Below are 25,848 nucleotides of genomic sequence, written 5' to 3' on the forward strand. Positions count from 1 at the left end.
GTGTTTCTTCAAATTCAAACATGGGAACCTTTCACAGAAGAGAAAGTATAATTTAGAGGGAAGAAACAATAATTTAGAAGGCACAGGCAAAAGCTACATAAAATTAATTCTAGATTTTTAATCCTAATTAAGGCACTGCTATCCTGTGTCCTATTGTAGACCAGAGATTGTGTGTGTTTGGGGAGGGCAGAAGGATAGATAAGTTGTCCCTTTAATTCATATAGCTTCTGATGGGAAAGAACTATGCTCAAAGGGTTGTACTGAAGGAATCATGTCTGAGGTGCTTCATCTATAACTGGATCTGATTTAAATGATAAGATTTGCAACTCTGAGCTGATGCTATAAATGGGGTGAAATTTGGGGGGACTTTGGGTGAGTGCATTTTGCACATGGGAGCAATATAAATCATTGCAGCCAGCCTATAAGATCACTTCCATTGATGTTCACCTCCCAGTATTCATGTGCTTGTATAATCCTGTCACACTGAAACATTGCTGTCCACATGACAAATAGAATACTATGGAAGTAATTGCTGCATGACTTCCATGGCTGTTATATGATGTTGTGGCCACTGCCTTACTCTCTGAGATCACTTGCTTTGGGGGGAAGCCACTCGCCATGTCACAAGGATGCTCAGGCGATTTGTGGAGAAGCTCAGATGGAGAGGAACTGGGACCTCCTGCCAACAACCAACCCCAGCTTGCCAACCATGTGAGTGAGATGCCTGGAAACTAGATCCTCAGTTCTAGTCAGACTTCAGATGACTGCAGCCCCACATGATGTCTTCATGAGACCCCAAAACAGAACTGCCCAGCTAAGCTACTCCCAAATTCCTAACTCAACAAAACTATGAGATAATACATGTTTATTATTGTTTCAAGCCAATAAGTTTTGGGATAATTTGTTATGCAGCATTAAATCCCTAATATATAAAGTTTATTAAAATCTAGTATAAAAAGCATGTTGAATTATTTGCATAGCAGCTTATTTCATTGTACTTCATCTTATGCAGATTAAACTTTAAAAATAAATTTTAAATCTTTTTTTAAAATCCTCATCTGAAAATATGTTTTTATTTATTTGAAAGATCAATGTAAGAGAAATACCCATCAGTTGCCTTGACCAGGGATGAAACTGGCAACCTAGGCATATACCCTGAATGGGAATCAAACCTGCCACCCTTTGGTATATGGGACAATGCTCCAAGCGATTGAGCCACACCAGCCAAGGCTGAATATCATTTTTAAATGATCATTTTAAAGTACTTTAAAAATAAAATCTGAATGTGAGTTCCAAGTTCTAGGTGTTAAGATGTATTATTTTTTTAAAGAATATGGGTATTCATATAGGTATTTACTTATTTTAGTGAAGAAATCAGTAAATGAGGAGTTGTAACATTTTTCCCTTGATTCACACATAATAAATTGGACTAAAAATAACAAATATTTATTGAATGTCTACTGTAGACTTAGTCTTTATAAATATTTTGATAAATGCAAAGTAAGACATCATTTCTTCCTTAAAGTAGTTTGTGTTTTTGTTGTTTATGATTTTTTTTTATTAGAAAGCAAGAAGCTAGCAAATACTAAAAATGTAGTAAAACTTAAGGTAGTCTTTTATATTCTTGGGTTAAGTCCTTTCAAAATTAAGAATATAAGAGAAATAAAACTGAAGCATAGTTAGTTAAGTGTTCATGAAAACAATTTGGGTAAATGTCACTTTATCTATGTTGGATGTGGAGTCTGGCGAGGATGGAGATGAGAATATTCAGTCACCAACTACTTCCCCAACTCCTAGGGCCAGGGGAATCGTGTGAGTGGTAGGGAGGCCTTGCCTGCCAGGAAACAGTCTTCCATGTTCCTTTAGAGTCATGCCTTTGATGACTCACAACCAGCGCACCAGCAGGGTGACCCTCTTAAGAAGCCAGACTAGTTCACCCATGGGAGCAGCACATTATTCCTCTGTGAAGAATAAGCCTGCTTCTGCCCCTCTCCTGCTGTCCGGTGCTTCACATGTGTCTCCTGGGAAGAATAGCACACAAAGATGGATGGGTTTTAGTCACCCAGTAATGTGAGGGAACCACGAGTTAATCGGTCACCCGTTCTTAAACTGCAACCCCACTATAAAAAGACCAATTGCTATCTAGACTTATGGCCTTTGTATTTCATTACCTTTCATGTTCTTATAAGTATCTCTTCATATAATTCTTCATTATTGGGAAAATTCAACAGAAGTCAGACTATGGGACTTGCTTTGTAGGTGAGTAGATAGATTTATAAAGACATGGAGAGCAAGAATCAGACAGAGATTGATAGGAAAGGTTCTAATGCCTGCATATAAAGCCCCATCTACTCCTTACAAGCCAAGGGACCTCAGAAAGGTGCTAAGGTGTCTGTTTTAATTTCCTCATTGTGTGTGTGTGTGTGGGGGGGGGTGGGCAGGGAGGGTTGTTCCTTGTGAGAACTAAATGACAATTAGTGTAAAGGGCTCAGTATAATGACTATCCCTTATTTTGAATTTATTAAATGAAATAGCTGTTTATGTTTGTTGATGTTGATAGAAAAACATACTGCCTTGGAGTAATGCTTTAGTTTATCCCAATTTTACCTTATCTTCATAGCACTATCTCAGTGTATAAAAAGGTGCACCTGTCTAACCTTCTAGTCAGTCTCTTCCTTCAAACTTATAACTTTCACTGATAGTCACATTGACTTATCACTGGTCTGCACCTGGTCCAACATGTCACTGTGTGTCAGATTGCATTGTCTTTCTCTTACTTAAGGACATCACCCCAGAAATTCTTCCATCTTCTGCTGTATCAATCGTTCCCTCTGTTTACTTTTTAAAAACCAACGAACCAAACAAAAACTCTTAATCTTCATATCCTTACTCTCTATCTACTGACCCACTTCCTTGCTCCTATTTAAGAAAATTTCTTGAAATATGTATAAACATAGTTTATGTGTTTCTTCACCTCCCACTTTCTACTTAGCAGTTGATTCTCATTTCTTATTTTATTTAACTGCTCTGTAGCTTTTGACACACTGGACCGCTTTCTCCTTCTTGAAACATTTTCTTCACTTGGTTTCTAGAACCCTATATTCTCCTAGTGTTCTTTTTTCCCCCCATTAGTTATGCCATCTCTGCTTCTTTGCTGGTTGTTCCTGATTTTTCTGGCCTTTCAGTATCGGTCCAGAGCTAGGTCCCTGGAATTCTCTCTGGCTGTACTTTTATCCTTGCTGATGTTGGGTAGTCTCATAGCTTCCAATACCATCTACCTGCTGGCAGCTCCCAGATTCACATTTGCAGTCCAGATGTCATTTCTGAACTTCACATTTCCATCCAGCAGCGTGCTTGACAAACTCACTTGGATAAATCACATACATTGCCAGTTTAAAATACCAAAACTGAACGCCCACTCTTTCTCCAAACCTGCTTTTCTTACAGTTTACCCTATTTCAATAAATAGAGCCGGATCCTTCCTGTTTCTGAGGCTCAACACTTCAGAATCATCGTTTTCTTTTTTCACTCACACCTCAAATTCATGTAACAGCAAATCATGTTGCCTCTGCCTTCAGAATATATCCCTAAAGCAAGCACTCTGCATTACCTCGCTCCGTATTTCTGTCACTGCCCTCCTAGTGTCTATTTTTAACCTAGAAGTTATAAAAAACTCCTCAAAGCCCTACAATATAGCTTCCCTTTAACCCAAAACAAAAGTCAAATCCTTACGGTGATCTATAAGGCCCTAAGTAATTTTCACTCCTCTCCTGCCCAAGTCCCCCATTTCATCGCCTCCTCCCCTTCCCTGCCTTCACTCCATTCCAGCCCTGATAGCTTCCATTCTAATCCTAACACTTACCAGGCACACTGCTGCCCCAGGGCAACTGCCGTTTCTGTTTTGTTTTTTGTTTTTCTGCCCAGAATCATCTAAATCCAGATAGATCCCTTGTGGTTCACTCCTTCATCTCCTTTAGACCTTTGCTAAAATGTCTCCTTCTTAGTCAAACTTGCCCTAATCACCTCAGTTAAAATTGCAGCCCCTTAACACCTCTTAGGACACCCATTTGTCCCCTTTCTTGCCTAATTTTTTCCACAGCACTTAGCAACAATGTAATGTACCACGTTTTACTTGTTTCTTTGACTTTCTTCTCTACCAGTATGTAAGTCACAAGAGGGCAAGATCTTTTTCTTAAGGGGTATATTTTGTCCACTGCTGTGTCCTCCGAATCTATAATAGTAGCCGGCATATGTGTGCATTTATTAGTAATTTGCTACATGTAGTTCATGATATCATAGAACTGCCCGATTCTTTGGAAAACACAGGAAGTTGGGATTCCATTTTCATGGGAATGCTCAGGTTGCTTAAACTGTCTAAAATCATTTCAAGGGTTTTTATTTCCCCTTGTCTCAGTTGGTTCCAGTTATTTACTAGAGTTTGTCAAATGCCTTTTAGCATAACTGACTCGCATAATTTATCAGCCTCCAGATAATTACTTAGATTGGTAAATGCTAAGAAGATCACAGACTTTCCTTGGAATCCATTTGTCTCTCCCAGCAGGATCATTCCGTTATTATTAACTGGGGATAATGGCTGTCACTCTCAGCCACTGGCTTTTCATTATGAAACATGCAGGGCAAAGGGGATGTGTTACCAACAGTGAAAATGTACTGTGTGCTTTTAGGTAAATTAAAATATTATTTCTACGGTGGAAAACAATAGCTGCAAAATGTGTGTCATAACCAGATGCAGAATGGATAAAAACTGCCCCAGGCATCCGTTGGGAGTTTGAGTCATTTGCAGAGATGGCTTAGCCCCTCATCACAGAATGCCCCAGGGAACAGGGTTTTCATTGCACAGACTCCAAAGTAGAAACCATAAATAAACCAAGAATACAAAATGTTGCCTCCTTTCAGGAGTAGTAGATATCTTGTACCCGTGGCGTGAATAAAGGTCACAATCCATGGGGGGAAAAGGATTGAAAACTTTTATGACTAGCCTCAACATGGAAGTCGTAAGCACAACAGTCATAATGGATTGCACTTAAGGTTTATTTGGTTTCTTTTCAAGTGTGCAGAAATTGTTCAGTATCTATCCAGTGCTGTGGCCAAGCGGGCAAACACAGAATCCTAAATTGTAAGAGATCTCATATTTTGTCAAGGACGCAGGTTATAAGGGGAATATGGAATAGTTGGAGAATTTTAACATCTGGTCCTTGAAAGCAGTACAACAGGATTGAATTATTTATTGGTGAGTTAAAAGGAAAAGGAGGGTAGTATATGAAGGCAATGAAAAGACAGGAGTTATTAACGGACACATAATTTATAAGATTTGTAGTTCTATTTCACAAGTAATACTGATAAGGAAATAGTGCTTATCTAAGACTGGTAACAGTAATGTCTAACATATTTTTCTTGTTCCCCTTGAGGTAATGCATTTCATAATGTGCAGTTTTACTATAGAGAATAAAATATATTCAATTTAGAAATGATATCCAGATTGCACACGCAGAGGGCAATTTTTTCCCATTTCAGCACATTTAGTAAAATAAAAAAAAACTATAAATAATAGAATTATCTTCTGTAGACATCAAAAATTGTATTGTGGTCATGATACTGTAAGACAGAAGTTAACTTTTTCAACTCTTGGTGAAGTAGCCCTGCACATGCCCAGTTATATTTTGTTGTTGTTTTTCTGTGGGTAATGAGTGAGAAATTGTTTGGTAAGCAATGAAACAAATGACAATTTCCATGTTCCTTCTTAACTTTATGTTTCTAATTTCAGATCTCCTTCCCCTTCCCGAGGAAGTTAGCGATGCCGTAGCTTTAATGTCTGTTTTAGCTGCAAAATTCAAATGTTCACTTTCTGTTAGAAAATCTAAAGCAGGTGGTATACAATTTCTGGTGATTTGGAATTCTTTAAAGGCAAGTAAATTGAAAGTTCAGTCACTGGTAGGTTAAGCTGAAGTCATAATCCTAATGACATTTATTTTCCCCAATGAAAAGAAAGCCTTTCTTTTGTAATGCAATTGTAGCTCTCAATTGCATCACTGCCATAATCATTACAGCCTCATTTTCATTAACTGGGTTTAAAAATCCAAAGATAGTTTTTGTTTGGATTCTGATTTGGATTTTCAATAGAAAGTCAAAGATTTGAAATAAAGAGGTAGCAGCTAAACCAGGAATTTAAGCCACTGAATTGCTGATCTCAGAAGGAATCTGGTCTGGAAGGAGGAGACCTGAACTAAAGGAAAAGGGGGTTCATGTCCTTAAAACACTTAGGCGATATCTTCTGACTCAGAAGGCCTGCTTTTTTTCCTATGTGTCCCCGCCAGGCAAATGTTATTCAAAAAGTGCTCAATTCATGCCTGAGAATGAGAGGCCTATGTTATAGATTCTGCTATGATGGATATTTCGGTGTGTTTCCTATTCTGGGTGGGGTATGGGAGCAAGCATCTAACTCCTCTCCACTAAATGAGATGACGTGAGAAGGCATGGCACAGTGCCGGGCACATGCAGCAATACTCTTATTTCAGTGGCTCACACAGACATGGATCGATAACAATAGGATCACATGCACGGTGGAAATGCTTTTCTAGACCTGACCATGTCTTAGCTTGCTTTTGTGTGTCCATATGAGAGAACAGTGGGCCCTAGTCAGTATCCACTAAATACAGACCAGGCTCTTCAGGTCAGCATCGCTGGGTGGAAATGGGCCATTGACAATACTTGCTAGAATAGATAGCAAAGAAACAACTGGACTAATTGGCTTCCAAAGCCTTATCATGCCAATTCCATCTCAAAACATTAGCCTTTTTATGAGTATTTTTCCACTGACATAAAACATCGCCATTTGATGTTAATTGTATTGTATATTAACAGCACAGCTAATAAATTCATGTGACATGATGAAATGTTGCAAAAATGCTTTGATGGTGCCTAAAAAAGGAAAATGGAACTTCTGTATACTTTCTTCTGTTGTCATTTGTCAGTAAAACGATAACGAAGGAATTTTCTCTCTCTTCTTTTTCATTTATTGTATCTTCAAATTCACCTCTGGGCATATTCCCCTAATAAACATTGCTCAGTGGGGCAAAGACATTATAAATCTGGTAATGCATTTATCAAAAAGTATTTATAATTATTTGCCAAAAGCAAGGAAGTAAAAGATCTGAAGTTGAGCTTTTTCCTTCTAAAAAGCACCCTTACAAATCTCTGGGCCAGAATGGGCATCTGCTGTTTCACCTGCATGTTCCTGAAGGAACCAATGAGATTCTTTGTGCTTCTGGAACTTGGCCAGGTCTTTGTCCTGTTTCCTAATGAACCACCCTTAGGGAAGTGATTCATACTGAACAAGCCCCTGGAAAATGGGAGAGGGGCCTGTTTGCAGGACTGGGTCACTGAGCGGCTTCTTGGCAACAATTCAGAGAGGACCTCCTCAGACATTCTGTGAATGCCTCTCCAGGCTCTGGATTACGATGGTCGCTGTCTGATTCTGTAACTATTGCCTGACTGTGGCTAAGAGCATGGTGATCGTCTATCTCCCACAAGTTCAGGGAATAGTTGAAGGTAAGGACCTTATGCTGAAGCAACATAAGAACTTTCCTTCGTCCATGTGATGGCTCACAAATTCCATATTCCCTAAGAGTAACACCCAGTAGAATTGTGCAAAGTATATTAAATTGAACTTTCAAAAGGAGACCCTCATGTAACCTCCTTTTTTAAAAAATATATTCTATTGATTTTTTTACAGAGAGGAAGGAAGAGAGGGTTAGAGAGTTAGAAACATCGATGAGAGAGAAACATCGATCAGCTGCCTCCTGCACACTCCCTACTGGGTATGTGCCCGCAACCAAGGTACATGCCCTTGACCAGGATCAAACCCAGGACCCTTGAGTCCGCAGGCCGACACTCTATCCACTGAGCCAAACCGGTCAGGGCGTAACCTCCTTTTAATAGGGCATTTAGCATGGACTATAGAAATCCCCTGCTTCTTTCATCACATATACCTTTATTTCTAGCTTAATCTAATAATTTAGCACCTGATTATATATAAGATGGTTCAGAAGGTAAATGGTGAAAACATAGCATAAACTGCATTATACAGCAGCAGTACGAAGAGTTGACACGTTCTACTGGGAGCATCATAAACTACCAGTAGAACATTTTGAATGAGGAAAGCTAATGTTAGGGAAAGGAACAAAACATCAGCATATGACATATTTTCATAGTCATATGTTCCTAAATTAATGTTATCTCTATATAGTAACATCCTATTTATTTCTAGTTTGGATATCCAGCAATTCTATTACCTAGATTCTAGCCAAAGGGGAAAAAAGGACAACTTAGTGAAGGCAAAACTCCATGGACAGGGAAATCAGGCGATCAATAATGACAAGAAAAAGTATTGTCCCACAGTAAAACTCCACAAAAGGTAACCTTCATCTTTTTTATTATTATTGATTGCTTATAGTTCTATTTGTATGCATTATCTCATTTACTGTTTATCATAACCAATGGAGTCGCTTTGTTTAGCATGCCCATTAAGCAGCTAAAGTAAACTAAGGCACAGAGGAATCCTGGAGCTTGTTCAAACTCATGTAGCCAAAGAATAATGGAGCGGGGATTTGTCCAAAGCAGACTGGCTCCAGAGATTATATTTTCATCATTTTATGTCATTGCCTTCTCATGTACTCGCTGATTGCATGGATAGAGTATAAACACACGTCTAACCACTTTGGCTACCTGGCTTTATAAATTGCATAAAACAAGTATAGGTGGATCAGAAATGAGAGGGAAGACAGACGGGTTCCCTGACTCTATCAAGAGAATACTTGAAAACCGAGCAACTAATAACAAGTATTATACTATTGAGGTTTTATTGGGGTGAACTTAGATAGAGGTAACAGCATAGTAATTAATTGATGTTTCATAATAATAACCTGTGGTCAGCTTCAGAATGCTGTACTGTGTTTTAAAAATTATGACTTATAAAATTTGGAAGAAGATAATTCATTCTCAAAATATTGATTCCCTAATTGGTATTTTTTAATGGAGTGAAAGAACTCTATGTGATAATTAGAAAGTATAAGCTTCAAAAATGTGGGTAATGTGCTTCTTCATGGAACACCCCATTCCTTGACAGTTCTAGATAATTGGGGTGTTATTAAAGAAATCGTCATACTTACCAATATGTTTCAAAGATCCTGCATCAGAAAGTATCCTACTCAGCTTACTTTCCCTAAAACTTAAACTAATGGTTAAAGATATTTTTAAGCTGGTCAGCAGATTCTTAATCCAGTTTATTAGATAACAAATCTCATTTATGTTACCTAAGAAAGGTCTCTCTAAACAAATTGTCAACAAATACTCTTAACTGTTATGTTTAAAAATAGATTAGAAATCTACTTCCTATATATAAACATTTCTAGAGAAACATGATAAGATGTGGAACTGTAATGTTAGTGGCCTGAAACCTCCAACTGTTATACAGTGTAATTTTTATTGCTGTTCATTTTTTAAAAAACATCTTTGCTTTCCAGTTAGCAATCAACACTCTAAAAATTAGCAGTCATGTTTATAAAACTATTTCGAATCTTGTCTCTTGCAAGAAAGAGATTTGAGTCCTTCCCCCGCTTCATGCATAAGCTGAAACACAATTTAGAAATTTTAAAAGTTAACTTTGTGCAAGCCAAATAACTCGGTCATCTTGTGGCCCATGTTGGTGCTTTGAATCTCCAGACTTTGGCAAGAAAGCCTGTAGGAATCTTGCTTCTGAATATATTGTCAATATAGCAGTGGGTATGTTGGCACCAGAATATCAATGTATCTGCTTTTTAAAAGACAAAACTCCACAGACTGGCTGACTATCTATCGATTGTCTATTTCCTATTAGGTTTCTGAAGTGGTATCTTTGTGCAAATAGTACCATAGTATAATTTCATTTCTACCGAAATGTTCTTTGTAGTTCAGTAAAAATAGAGTAATTGCTGCTAAAAGCAGACTTCCTCAGTTTTAAATTGTTTGCCTCATATGTTATATATTTTACACATATACTTGGAGGTTTATGTTTTAGCCATTTGTCCTGTGCCTGGTCAATACCACAGGTACTGGAGAAATTAAACTGTGAGGCTCCTTCAACTTCCCCCTGGGAAGGAAGGACCACCCCCTCTTCAGCCCTGCCCTCTGAGTCCCCTGATTTCCTCTAGGGGATTTCACTGCACACAGGTGCCGAGACACAGTACAAGTTTCTAAGGCTCCCACCGAAGGGCAGCAAGTTCCTGGCCTGAAGGGGCAGAAGAAAGGTTTTCTACCTTTTTTCTGTAGTTCTGTTATGTCTGCACGGTTGTGAGAGAGTAAACCAGACTGAGAATCCGGTCAGACACTGTGCTCTGAAAACATTACGCAGACATCCAACCACCACATTGTCATACCCGGTGAAGAGAGGCTACAGGTCAGTGTGGTGCTCTGATCACAGGTGGAGCTTCCTCTGTTGTCAACAGGCCTTTTGAAACCCAACTAAATCCACGGAGGCCATGTGAATTTGGTAGCTGTTAACTCCTGAGAGAAAATGCAGTCACTTGGGTGAGCAAAAGTAGGCCACTAAAGAGAATTGAGAATAGGATGTTGCCAAAGGTCAACTCTGTCCCTGGAAGATCTGTGAGGAAAGGCAACCAAATATGGAAAAAGTATTCTGTAGCTATTATGAGGTATAAAGAATAACCCTAATAGGTCTGACTGCCTTTCCCAATTTTAATTTAACTCTATTATTTACTAATTATTTAAAAAGAAGAAAATTATTTAAAGATAGTCAATAAGATATGTACAATTGTAGATCCAGGATCTTTTATGAAGTGCTAAAATAAATCCAATGCATCAATATTATTTTATGGACACAGAAAAGAGTATTTTCAACTTATTATTGGGAGAATTCACTTAATATTCTAACAAAATTGCAATCTAATAGTGAGGAATCCTTTTTCAAAACCATTTTTAAAAGCACAGAAAAATTACCAACGTGCTAATCCAGTGAAATTTGATTACAAATTAATTCTAAGGGAAACAATTATTATAATAATTTTGTACAAAAGCAGCAATTTGAGGATATTGAGTTGTTCCCTCAACACCATTATCTCACCACTCCTGTGATTTATGTAAACATGTATGGGAAGACATCTGTTTCTAATATTGTAGCCATCTTTGGAAATCCTAACTAGTGTGTTTTATTGTGACCTTTTTAAATTATTGTGCAAAAACCCTAGCAGTGTGGAAATGAGTAATGCCATCAGACCTTGAGAGGGACATATTCCAAGGTAAAAATTGTGGAGAACACCACATTTTATTTATTTTTTTGAAATAATAAAATTAGTTATTTTAATCAAACAGATAAAGGCAACACAAAACCTTTTCTAAGAATTGATTATATAGATTACCAGCAATTCATAACATTTCAGTCTCCACACTGTTTATTAAACCTGAAACATTGGCCAACTTAATGATCTGCTTATAAACCAGTACACAATCCAAGAATAAGAGTCACCTCTACTGGGCACATAGATTGCCAGTACCACATTTTAATATGGCTCATTTTGCATTCGTTGGTTTCTATAAGTATCTGCTATGTTGAAACCGATAGAATTACTATCTCAGCCAGATGATCAAGGTTTACATTATCGTGTTAAGTCAGAGCAATAGCATGTACCCTTCATATGATAGCACAGAAAATGGCACTTTACCTCTGTGGTATTCCTCCCCAAAAATTTATAACCCTAAACAAATTCTGAGATAAACCCCAATTGAGGACAGTCTATAAACACCTGATCAGTATTCCTCAAAACTGTCAGGTCATCATGAATAAGGGAAGTCTGAGACACTATAACAACCAAAGGGGATCTAAATAAGACATGATAACTAAAGGTATTATGGCAGCCTGGATGGGACCCTGGTAGAGAAAATGGACATTAGGTAAAAATTCAGGAAATCTGAATAAACTATTGACATCAGTTTAAAAAAACAAAACAAAATCTTATGGATTGCTTTAGTGTTCTGTTGTATGGGCTTCAACAGAGAACAATGCCAGATTTTTCATCCAGATAGCAGTGACTTGATACACTTGTGGTATTTTCTCTGAAACCTAGTTCATTTGATAAATGCACCATCACTATGACTAAATAACTTGCGATAGCAACATTTTTTGCTTCATTTTCTTATTTTCTGCTTAATATTTTCTCTACTAAGAAAAATACATACAGGTTTTCCCCATTTAAAGGTTAAATGATATTCTTAAAGATCATTTGAGAATAACTTTGGAACTTGGGACACATTTTCCTGTGATACTTGTATAATATGAATTGGGTGTCTGTCACATACATAACAAATTAACACTAATAGTTCTCTCAAACTTTGGTAATTTAGAGCTTTGAACCTTATTTTAAAATAGTGATTGCTGGCCCCAAATCTTAAGGCTTTATCAGGTCTGTGTTTAACTCACCCCATAATTCTGATATGAATTCCTGATGAGCGGGAACCTCTGGTCTATTACAGTCTGTGGTGAAATGCATTTGCAGTTCTGTTTTGGACAACAAGACATATCTTCCCAACAGATATCTTGGCCAATGAATTGGAGTCTCCTGCCTGCCTCCTTTGCATACCAGAAGCGGAGAGCAGACCTTCTTAAATGAAAGCCTTTGATAGTATTTCCTGAAATAAAGGTGTTAGGGTCAAGGATTAGAGGACAGGATGGGAAATAGAATCACAATGCAGGAAAAAGATAAGCTGTCGGTACCAGGACTTTCTGCAAGGTGTATATCTCTCCAGACACTTGGAATCCTAGAATTATCAAGCTGCAGTGAGCTTCATAGACATATCTAGTACAAACCTTTCTGTTTACGGGAAAAGTGAATGTCTTGCTCAGGTTGGTTCTGGATCAACTCCCTGATCACTTTCTTTATTATATTCCTATTGGCCTGGGAGGGTGGCTTGTAGTTCTCGTTTCCTTCCTGTCACACACTGCATTTTATTATCCTTTCATTCTTTGGCCCACTCTGACCATGTCCACATCCCCAAGCTACCTGTCCCTGAACTTCATGCAGAATCCTTCAGAGATAAAGGGGAAACACACAATGGGAACACATGGTAAAGGTTCTGAGTCCAGAATTAAGTTGACCCCTAGTATTCATTTGAGTCTTGCCTGATCCTTCTGTTCAATTTTCTAACTGATCTCTTTGATTAAGATTACAATTAAGGCTAACTTTAAGGTTTAGTTAAAATTAAATGTCCGTTACTTATTTCAATATTTTAACCCCCATATAAAAAATGACCTATAAAAAGGAAAACATTTCTCAGTCTTTGGGTAGAAAAGAGATTTTTATATTTGAGAGGAAAACTTGGGCTGTCTTTGCCCAGCCCTTCATTGAAATTGAACGAGAGCTCTATTGTAATGAATATTTTCTCTGGAGTGGCATCAGACAATAGATGAGGCAGAGGGTTGCTAACCATAGGCCTGAGGTGTGGGAGCAGTGAAGTCAGAAGGAGGAGTCATTTTCACCAGCCTTTTCCCCTTTCAACCTCACCTGCCTGGTCCTGGGAAGCTATGCGGTGCCAGTCTGGACCACCCTAGTCTACAATCATAAGCAAAAGACTCAGGTGGAGATGCTGAGATGTAGGGGAGGAAGGAGAAGGAACGTACTCTGCTCTGAGAAGGAAGAAAACTTTCTCAGATCTCTAACCTCTGATGGCTATTCATTTATATGAAGGAAATATCTATTGTGGCATAAATGTGTTTGGGAATTGCAGGTTTTTTGTTTGCATATATATTTGCAAGTATCTATATTCTCTGAAGCAAAAATAATTGCTGAATAAATGAACCTTTTATTATGGGCCAATAGTTCTGTTAAAGTAAAAAAAAAAAAAAAAAAAAAAAACAAAAAAAACCACCAGTAGGGAAACCAATCTTTAATTCCTTTCTTGCCAGTTTTATTTCCATGGTGATATGTATTTACTTAAGCCTTTATTTCAGAAAAAGAAAAAGTTGATCTCAAACTATGTGGAAACTATCTAAAAACTGAATAACTAAAAAGGCATTTTGGACAATACATTTCAAGCTGACAATGAATGGGTAACATATGCTCACTCATCTTTTACAAATGCTGTTCTGATGTTTAAATTTTTTTAAAAAAATAATCTTTTGAGCATCAATGCATTTTGGGGGGAGGCATAGAATTGCCAGCTTTTACATTTTTATTAAATTTATTGGGGTGATATTGCTTAATAACATTACATAAGTTTGAAGTGTCCAACTCTGCAACACATCACCTGTATATTGCATTGTGTGCTCACTACCCAAAGGCTAGTCTCCTTCCTTTACCATATATCTTTCCCCTTTACCCTCTTCATCCTCCCACCACCATCCTTCCCCTCTAGTAACCTGTCGTCTGTGTCTATGAGTTTGTTTTGTTTGTTCATTTGTTGCTTTCCGTTCTGTTTCCCACATATGAGTGAACTCATATTGTTCTTGTTCTTTTCCATCTGACTTATTTTGCTTAGGATGATACTATCAAGATCCATCCCTGCTGTCACAGTGGCAGCATTTCAGCCTTTCTATGGCTATGTAGTATTCCGTTTTGTATAAGTACCAGGTACTTCTATTTGGGGTCCTTTCATTTAACTGGAGCATACAGATACACATGCCCCATCAGAGGCAAGAGTGCTTCGCTTCAGGAGTCACATTCTTGACTGAGGTGTGTAATAAAATAATATATTCTTCAAATATGTTTTATAACTTTTACATTTGCCCTTGTTTTTCAAATATTGGAATAGTGTTTAAAAAAAACTGCAAAGATAGAATCAGATAGTAAATGGTATAATAAGCCAAAAACTCAAGACCCTTATGCCTAAGTCTTTGTGACTCTGGCTAAATCACTTACCATCCTGCACTTAATTCTTTTATTTTAAAAATGTAATGGTTGAATTAAATTAGCTTCTCATGGGATTGACCTAGACTTTGAACTATGTTAGCATCTTAGTACTTTGAGATAAAAGCATGCCTAAAGTTTGTGATTCTCTACTATCTTGTTTAAAAGGAAATTGAATATTTTATAGTAAGTGTAAATATGCTATGATGTGACCACGCCCAAGGTTTCTAGTCTCAATTCTCCCAGTGTTTAATTACTGAAACGAATCATTTGCTAGCAATTGGTCTACCCAGTTGCTAAGAAGTAAAAAATATTTGTTATCCCATCTTCACAGAGAATCAGAGTGGATAAATTAGATGAGAAAAACTTTAGAGTCCTTGGGAGAAAGGTGCTTTCTAAGAGCAGAGTATTTGCATTACTATCATTCCTATTATGTAGCAGATATGGGAAATGCAAATTTCCTTTGTATTTCTGTTGGCTGTATCTCCTCAAGGGAATATATTTGAAAAATAACCAGAACTGTGTCTCAACTAGAATGACCAAGAAAATGCCTGTGCTTCTGATCACAATTTTGGAAATAGAGGTTGCAAACTAATATTATCTCAAATTCCTTGAAGAACAGATTAAACTTTATGGAGAAAATGGACATAATGAAATACTTTATATACATTAAGTTATTTTCAAAATGTATTTCCTCACGTTTTCACCACCACTACTTAAAGAATAGTGACTGTACGAGTTACTTTACCTGCATGAGCTATAAATAAATTAGAAATCATCTCTTTTTGTTTAGCATTTTAGGAATAGGATTGCTTATATTTAAAGGAATTGTTTTAAACTTTATAGTAACATGGACTTTTGTTAAAGCATAATTCCTTCAACAGGAAATAACTCTTAAACTCTAAAGTGTTCACTGTTTCCCAATGCAGTCAAAAGATTCTACTTTTAAAGTTTAGGTATCAATGAGACTTTTTATAAAGCAATTCAATTAATAAGAGATAACTTGATTATAGATTTAAGAAGGACTCTCCATTTTTTTCTTAGCGACTACTTTTATTTAATGCCAAACATTTGATAATCAGGGGAATAGGACATGTAGTTACTATTTTCACACATACAAGTTCAAGTGGCACAATGAGGCATAGTCCCTGTAATTTAAGCCCAATTCACATCTGTGATAAATATGCAAATAAGTATCATTGGTCCAATTCCCAATGCTACTTTCTCTCTCTCTAGTTACTTTTCTCGCTGAATTTTTAATTCACTTTACCAGACCTACAAATTACTCCATGCACTAACTTATATTAAATAAGGAACTGTTATTGCATAAAATCCTGTGTCCGCATTAAGTGCTTATTCAATAGATGGCAAGCATTATATCTTGCAGATATCATAGGCCACGTATATATATTTTGTGTTTAAGGCTCACTTTCTGAAAGGTTTTATCCACTTTTTAATTTTTTTTTCAGTTGGCATACACTATTTATTAGTCTCAGGTGTAAGTTCTTACCCCCTTTTAATTGTTCCTTTAGATTTTTATTTATAAATTGCAGTGCTCTTAGACAACAAAAAGTGAAAGAAATTTTCTAGGCATTTATGTGAACATTCAAGTAAACCAGGATTCTGACTTAAACCATCTACATTTATTTACTTGAGTGTATGTTTGTTGATACTTCTACTACAAAGGTGTAAATGTTGAAGAAAACAGGACTTGGAAGTACAAAATCGTTGACAAGAGCCAAGACAAGTCATGAGCTTCTGTCTGTCTGTGGTGTTGTACTCTTGAATTGTTTTAGAGTCCAGAGTAGAGACTATCTGACTGAATCTAACTTTACCGCAATAGAATAAGTAACTTAGTCATAGATGAGAGGCCATGGGCACTTACCAAAACATTTTACTTTTGTAGATTTCCCCCAAAACTGACAAAATTAGGACATAAAAATACATCCTAGAGCACATGAGCCCAGGCAAAGACCTTGGTAACTGATTTGCATGTGGATTAGGAAATGCTAATGATTTTTTTGGTTTTCCTTGGAAACTCTTGGAGTAGACTTCTGAAGCTAATTTGGACTGTAGATGAGCTGAGCTAAAGCAAACAGGGCCACATTAGCCTTTTGTTCCATTGGCTCGTAATCATTGGCTTTTGTAACCCATCTGGAACTATTGTTATGTTCCTTTGGATCCTTGGCCTTTACTTTAAAAATGCACATAATACTGTCTGCTTGGTTAAATAATGCTGAGTGATTTCTGTTATTATAATATCAAGGCAAAGATAAAATTTTAAGCTTCATACATTTTGGACTGGGTTGAATCCATCATAGTTGGTTTCCATTATATAGCTGGAGATGTTCACTTCATAATAACAGTCAGTCATAAGGTCTAAAACCCAATTCTGTTATTTAGAAAGAACAGAAGTGATTCATGGAGGCATGGAAACACTGGGAAAGCAATTGTGAATAACAAAGGACACATGATTTCTACTCCTTGGATTTGTGGAAGCTGATGATATTGGAAGAGATAGAAAAAAAATAAAGCCTACTGTTTTTTGTTTGTTTCCTTAAAAAAAGTGAATATAACACTGTACAGATATGTACTTTTAGAAAGAGGTTGAGATTATTCCAGTGCTGTTTTTTGGTTACTAGACTATGTATATGTGTCTTGGTGCCATCATTTGTACACCTACACGTTTACATTTTCATTACTTTTTGGAACCTCGTTGTTGTACAGGCAGAAATATAAAGGAGGTGAATTCTAGGCAACGTTGTTCCTCTTTAGCAGTTCTTAAAAGAAAAGTTCATTGTTTTGCTATTCAAAGAGTACCCTGTATGGATTAGCAATTGTCTGTGGATTCTAATAACCATAGCCTCAAGTGACTATTATGCTTCAGAAACAAAATGTTATCTTTGTCTCCTACACCCAACTTATTCTCTTGTTGTTTAGTTATTTTTGTGTTATTAACCTATTTTAGGAGTTTGTAAGTTTTTTGGTGTTATATGCAGAAAGGTATGTCAATATTTACATTTTTCTGGAAAGAGGATTCATACCTATCACCCTGGGCTAAATAAATAAAATATTAACATCAGTATCTCAAACCATTAGAAAATACATTTTATGCTCCTTGGTAGAATTTAAGCAACCAAATAACAGGAATTGTGTTTGTTACTGATGTGTTTTCCTTAGCACTTGGCAATGGTCCCTTCCATAAATACTTTTGCACAGGTGGATTTTAGAATTGCATGAAGCTTGGACTAATTTCTTGGGCCTGGTTGGTACCCTACAGTAGTAAGTTAGGAACTTTGGTTCCATGTTTACCTCCTCAGGCAACATAAGTTTGTTTTATGAAACAATGGCCATTTATTTAATTTATTTAGTCTCCTTCCCCACTCAAACTTTTATCAACTCTAAAGAAGGTAGGACATAATTGATGGATTGAAATTACCTACAAATAATTCCTGAGTTAAAAGAAACTGAAAATATCCCTCCAAGTTATGAGCAAAAGTGGTTAGATACCTAAAGAAGCTAAATCATCCAAAGTTCAGTTTTTTTTTTTACCAAGTTTCTTTCAGGTGGTGATTTCCACATTAAAAAAAAAAAAGTTATTAATTCAGAAAGGAAAAGTGCGCAGTCTTTGTGAATAAGATGTGACTATTGTCCCTAAAGAGTAATTTAAATGGGAAAAAATAAATGCATATGATATATTTAACAATAATATATCCTTGACTGGAAAAGAGAAACTGATCTGGTAGCATTCCTATCTTGTTTGACTTGCCCAAGAATCAGGATCTAAAGCAAATAGGAATAGGATAGAAGATCAAGATCACAATTATCCCAAGGCCCTTTCAAATTGTATATCACCAACCACTAGATAAAATCACCCAACTAGGTAGTATTTTAAAAAATTCACCTAGTCATATTAGCAAATTATTTAACAAAGATGAGCAATATGATTACAATGTTAGTGATCTCTTCTCATTAAAACCTATGAAATATTTGTATTTAACTGTAGTTGGTGCTTACAGTGTATAGGGCAGTAGATATATAAGTGGATTTTAATGGCTGCAGAGGAAATGTGTACTATTTAACAGGAGATTTCCTAAGTTCATCCTACTGGTTAAAATACGGTCAGTTATCAGATAGTGAATATAAACGAAGGCAAGAGGATTTGTAAACACAAAGTAATCACCTTATAACTTTTGCATATCAGGAGCCAAGACCAAGTTAAAAGAGTCCCTTACACTCTTGGCATGAATGCTTCACCCCCAGGCTCATTGGGCAGCGACTGTTTCCCTGGACCATTATAACCCACCTCCCAAATTTTTCCGTGGTTTCTGGAACCTCTTGAAGGTTTTCCGTGGAATAGAACTATGGTACTGAACCCATACTGTGCATCAGAATCACCTGGTGGGCTTTTTTAAAAATACAGGCATTTGAGTGCTGCTTCCAGAGATTTCTGATACATTTGGTCTGCAGTCAGACCCAAATTAAGTGATTTCTAAAATATGCTCAGGTAGTTCTGATGTGCAACACAAGGCTGAAGATCACTTGAGTAGAGATCTTTCCATCCTAATTTCACAGATCCCAGATGTAAGAATTTGGGAGCTATAAGTAATATGTATGTGTGTGTATGTATATATATATGTGTGTATCAAAGTAGTCCAAGGTTACCCTGTTAATAGCTGATATTCTAAATCCAGCAAATGCATAGGATATTTTTAAAAATGATCTCATTGGTTTTCTAGACCATTAACAAATGCTTGACCACATACAAACTATCATGGGTTCTGATCCCAACAGATGTCCTTTCTAAACACCTGTTGGAGTGAACTCTGACATTGGCCCTTTAAATGGGATGGAGTTTTAATTTTCTAAAAGTAGTGATGCAGTTGGCATGCTAGAAATGCACATTTGGTGCCTGTGTTCCATTCTAGTAAACCATCTCCTGAATTACTATGTTGATCTCTTGATTGTGCACTGAGAGATGTCTACAAATACCATTAGGATTGAGTGGTAGTCTTGTTTATAAAGCTTTGTTAGAGGGAGTTTATTTCACATAATTAGCCAATAATGAAAAACAATGCTTTTTTTACCTTCTCGTGATCTATCAAGAATTGACATTAAAAACTGGAGACTGTTGAAAGCTCACCTAGAAAGCTGTTTCACATTCTTCCCAAGTCGAGAATCTCAATTTGTGTTTAGTTATAATGGAATCGTTAAAATGTCCTGCAGCTTAACTCCAGACATGCCTGTGGATGGTTTTATCCAAACACTGGCATAAACAAGCTGTGCTAGTATCTTTATCTCCAGCGAGTTCATCGTGTCTGTCTATGGCGCAATACTGAATCAGGTACCGCCTGGCTGAAGGTCATGGGTTACACATAGCTATTCAAATACTTTATTTTGGGGACAGCTGGATCACTCCCTGACCTGACTTTCGTGAGTGGGAGGATCATCTTCATCTTTTTGCCTTCCTGCCCTTTCTAAAAATAGTAGGGCCTTTAACAAGGAGATATTTTAAGCAGCTCATGTTCACTTGTCTCATCAGGAGATGCTTATTTTGCATCTGACACACTCGCATGTGTCAGATTTGCATGTGTGCATAGTTAGACCTTGGGAGCCCCGTCCATGCTTTTCCCATCACTCATATAAGAAACTTGCACACATAAAGACTCTGGGATTACCAGCTGAGAGTCAGTGGGTAAACATAAACGAAGGGAAGACACTTTTTAGGAATGCGAATATGCTTCTGAGACCATCCATTGCAGGCATTTGCACATCAGCCCTCAGCTTTTCGGATCTGTTTTCATAAGACCTGGCTGTGATTTCACTTCAGAGACCTCAATGATCTTGCTGCTTTTAGCAAATGTTTATAGGAGCCACTGCCAGCCTGTGGATAAGGGAAACTAATGAGAAACTGCCTTCCAAAATCTGAACGGCAAAACCAAAACCAAGCAAATCCAAAAAATCCAAAACAGAACCACAAAAGAACAACTCAAACAATCCGGGCTCACAAGAAGACACGTAGAAAAAGACCAAGATGTAACTTTGATTTGATAACTGGATTTATCAGTCACAGGACGGGCATGCAGTGGGTACTTTGTATTTTTCTCCTTTGAAAAAACATACACAAAACAAGTGCAAATCTATGTTTTGCTGCACCAGTGGGACCAAAACAGTATGAGTGTGAGAAAACACAGACTCTAAAAGCAAGATGGAATGTAAGCAGGTAAACCCTGTTCCACAGTCTTGTCATTCCGCTACAGTTGTACGTGGTACTCGTGTTTGCACCTCTAAGAAATTTCCATTTTTTCGCATCAAAAAATCCAGATATGAAGCCGAGGCTGCTTTCTTCGCCAACCTGAAGCTGTCTGATTTCAACATCATCGACACCCTTGGAGTTGGAGGTTTTGGACGAGTAGAACTGGTAGGTCATTGTTCTTTGAAAGCCTCTCTCTTCCTTTTCTACTTTTTCTCCATAATAAGATTTCTCTCTTTTCCTCTCTCATCTTTAATTACTATGGTTCCTAACTTGGTACCAAAGAATTTTATATCAGCACATTGGGAGTTTGCAAAGTGGGCTATATTAGGTAGTCAATAAACTAAAAATAAAATGAATACAAATTTACTTTTTAGAAAACTGCCTTATAGGAAGTGAAATGTAAACACATTTACTTAGTGAGGAGTCACAAAGTGCTTCTTACCCAGCTGATACTCTATGATCTTTATTTGCTTCCACAGTTCTGAGCAGTGCTTACTATTTTAATTATGTGCCATATCCATAATCACAATAATTAAAATGTAAGTTTAAGTATATATAAAGAGAAATGAGACATGTATATATGTACATATATCTATATTTAATAATCCTTACCACTGCTTTAAAAAAAAGTCAAGTAAATGCTGTTAGAGTAGTAATTCTGTGATTCTTGAGTTTCAAGCACCTATACATATCTAACCTTATTAGGTAGTATGGTTTGAATATTTTATACAATTTATTTCACACACATATACAGCTAAGTTTTCATGAAGGTAATGCAGACATTTGGGTACAAGTTTATACATTAAACATATTGCATGCATGTTATATAAAGCAAGTGAAAGCATGCTCTATCATGCATTTGTTTGAAATATAAATTTAAAAAGTGCCATTGCAACAAAAAATTTTTAAAAGGCATTCTGGTTACTATATTGCTGCATTTCAACACTGTGCGAAATAAGCCTATTTGGGCACAGAGATAAAATTCCACCTCTCTGCTGACATGGAGGAGTCCCTGATATCAGACGCCAGTACAGTATGTTAGGAACTCCCTGCCACTGTGTACAGTGAAGTAAACAGTTACTGTTGCCACCAGGGGACCGGAGAAATCCCCTTCCATGGAAGTATATTCAACCTAGCGCTATTTTTGATATTTGTCCAGTTGAGCTACAATTGGGACTTCTGACTCTGACTAGCAGTAAGATGTTATTTACTTAAAGATTAGACAAGAGGGTTTTTGAGCCACAATGTGGTTCACTAAATTTGTATTACATCTCCCTTAACATGGAGATATTTTAGTAATACTACATCTGACTTGACTTCTGCCTTCTGAGGGTGCCTCTGAGGATCTAAGCATTCTTAGTTATTGGAGTGAAAATCAAGTTAGGGCCCAGAAAAACCTCTCGCTTTTCTGCATCTGGCCAGTTCATGTAGTCCTAGATTTATTGGTAAAGAACCTTTAGTGAAGATTTATTAACAGTGTTACACATGAAGAGCTTTGCACTCGGGATGGAGGGACATTGAACAGGACAGAGGGAGGAAAGAGCCCCTTTCCATGAAGAGTGTAGTGTCTGGTGTGTTTATTGACATAGTTGTATGTGTCTAAACCCCTCTATGAATGAAGCAGTATATAAAGGACAGAATTTCCGAGAGACCAATTTTGTGACTGTTGTAGTTTCTTAAATATTTTTTAAACACTATGGAGAATAAAATTGCTGTTTTAGTTGACAAAAAACAATAACATTGCAACTTGATGGAGTCCTAGAGGGTTGTGAACCTTCAAGGTACCAGTGAGATATTTTGTGAAATGCAGTGTAGGAATTTTTTGCAATATTGAAAGTTACTCATAGACACTGAGACCACGTCAAGCTGGACAATTAAATGCCAAACAGATAATGTAGAACTGCCAGAAATTCCCTTAAAAATATCTGAGGCAACACAAGCAATTAATGACACAATTAGGGAAGGTTCAATGTGGACATTCAAAAAGAAAATGTGTGTGTGTGTGTGTGTTTTGTGGTTGTGTGTGTCCGAGTACCTATATATTTATGCATCATCTCCATCCCAGGAGAGATAGTCAACAGTAGTTCAGTCTAATTTTCTTTTCAAGGGTATTATATTTCACTTTTACACAGATGTTTATAGACTAATGAAGGCCATACCTCAGGAATTAATGTGTGTTAAAGCTATAACCAATGCGCAAAACTTTAGATACAATGAAAAATCCATACATAATGGGTCATTAGGGGAAGAGGCACATGTCCTTAACCTCTGAAGTGATGTCATCTTATGTAATCTTGCATTTCTCAAAACTTACCATGGGTTAATCACAATACCCAGATTTTCTTCACTATTCTATGTGGACTAGCCTTTTGCTGATTACTATTAAACTAGAATCCAATGCTCATGGTCTTTACCACTTACTAACTGCCAGATATGTTCATCTCATTTTGCATAATGACATAGCCTTCAGAGACTTAGCATTTCTTAATTTTTATCATTGATGTCAACTTAAATGAATTTAGATGCAGGAGTATTGCTACATGGTTTATTGCCAATTTCTAGAGATGGGAACATAATTTTGGTACAAACTTAAGTATTTGTTTAATTTGTTAAGAAGCTTAAAGTAAACGTCTATGCCAATGGGAATTCTGCTCTTAAGCTATTCAGTCTATTTCGTAAATATGTTTAGAATAACTGATTGTAACTAGTTTAATATCAGGCACATCCTGTTCACAATGCCTTTTAAGTCATTTGCTTTTTCTGTTTTTTTGGCATATCCCATATTTTCTGCCCATGTTTTTTTATCTTGAAGAATGGACTTAATTCATTCAGTGCTACCTGATTATAGTCTATCTTTCGGAAAGCAACATTTTATTTATAGTAATATTTTTAGGAAAAGAATGCAGCTCTCTTTTATATATGATTTACTAATTAAAGTAGAGACATCTAAACAAGCCTCTTAATTTCTAAGGTGTGACTGTAAAATATGAAGCTTGACTTGATAAATAACAAGTAAATATCAGTCCCATTGCTCTATGGTCACATTCCTCATTTACTCTACTTTTTGCTCTTGTTAGAGAGGAGCTTGCTTTTCAAATAGACTTGCATGCCTCCAACTTTTTCATCTGGCAATATTATGTGCTGGTTTTATTAAATGCCAGATATTAAAACTATCCAGCAATCCACTACCTCCTATATCAGAACAACATACATGGACAAAATATAGGAACAACGATATGGAAGATATAATTAATATCTTCTTGGATTATTTCCCTTCTCCATCATTTTTCATATGCTTATGCAGTGAGCCGAGATCTCTGCTGGGATCTATAAAATTTAATAAAAATAGCACTACCTCTATGTACTTGCCATCTATTGGAAGGGACACTTATGTAAACTAACAAATAAACTCATGATCAGAGTCTGAGAAGCACATGCTCAGGTTACCAGGGAACAATGTTTCTTCAAAGAGGTGGCATTTCTATGATAGAGGGAGAGTTGAGTCATTGACATAAAAAAAAGAAACATTATGATACACTCTTATAAAAGGAAACTACTGCAGTATAATTTATTAAGAAACTGATATTAACAATGTTTATTAATAAACTAGAGGCCCAGTGCATGAAACTTGTGCATGTGGGGGGTGTCCCTCTGCCCAGCCTGCACCCTCTCACAATCCAGGACTTCTGGCTCCCAACCGCTTACCTGCCTAACCTAACCTAACCGCTTCTGCCTGCCAGCCTGATCACCCCCTAACCACTCCCCTGCTAGCCTGATTGCCCCTAACTGCCCTCCCCTACAGGCCTGGTTTCCCCCAACTGCCCTCCCCTGCTGGCCATCTTGTGTGTTGTAGTGATGGTCAATTTGCATATTACCTCTTTATTATATAGGATTGATATTACTTCCTAACTAAAATAAGCCTTTCATTTGAACCCTGCTTCAAATTGTTTTTATTCCCAGTATACAATTTTGCCTTGATAGCTATCTTGGGAGGAAAACATGGGGCATGATCTACATTTTACAGGAAAAAAAATCAAGAATAAAACATGTAAGTGATCTAAGAACATGCAGTCATTGAAAGATCTGTTGTGATTGCCCAGAACTACTAAATGCACACACACACACACATATCAGAGAGGAAGGGAGAAGGAAAGAGAGATAGAAACATTAATGATAAGAGAGAATCATTGATTGGCTGCCTCCTCCATGCCCCCTACTGGGGATTGAGCCCTCAACCCAGGCTTATGCACTGACCAGGAATTGAACCATGACCTCCTAGTTCATAAATCCATGCTCAACCACTGAGCCATGCTAGCCAAGCTGATTTTTTAACAAAAAGCTTTTTCTATTATCTGGTTTCTAAAATGATTTAGATTCATACTTCCAACAGCCACCACTGAAGTAAATGTTACTTCATTGTCACATGTACACCTCTGTTTAAAAAAATCTTCTAGAATTCAAGAACCTGCATAGACATAAACCTAGAATTAAATACTATAATTGTGTTCTTCATCTTTGCTTCTGTCAAACATTCAGAGGCTTTTTCTTCCCTGAATCTTTTGCTGCTCCTATTGGTTATAAAATGTCTGTGGAGCAAAAAAATCAGATAGTATAATGTGGTGGTTAAAAGCTAGAGCACTAGCAGGAGACTTCTGGATTCACATCCTACCAGCTGTGTCA

At 36.9% G+C, this 25,848-nt stretch overlaps 1 protein-coding gene across 4 annotated transcripts in view; it reads left to right on the forward strand.

Moving 5' to 3' along the window:
- PRKG1 (protein kinase cGMP-dependent 1) overlaps positions 1 to 25,848 on the forward strand; it is a 1,125,638-nt gene that overhangs the window by 1,065,253 nt on the left and 34,537 nt on the right. For all 4 annotated transcript variants that reach the window (XM_080643202.1, XM_080643201.1, XM_080643204.1 and 1 more), the window contains one exon: positions 21,237 to 21,333. In XM_080643202.1, coding sequence (XP_080499328.1) covers positions 21,237 to 21,333 — 97 coding nt within the window. The remainder of the gene's footprint in view (positions 1 to 21,236; positions 21,334 to 25,848) is intronic.

Source organism: Plecotus auritus, assembly GCF_963455305.1.
Source record: "Plecotus auritus genome assembly, chromosome: 9".
Lineage (NCBI taxonomy): Eukaryota > Metazoa > Chordata > Mammalia > Chiroptera > Vespertilionidae > Plecotus > Plecotus auritus.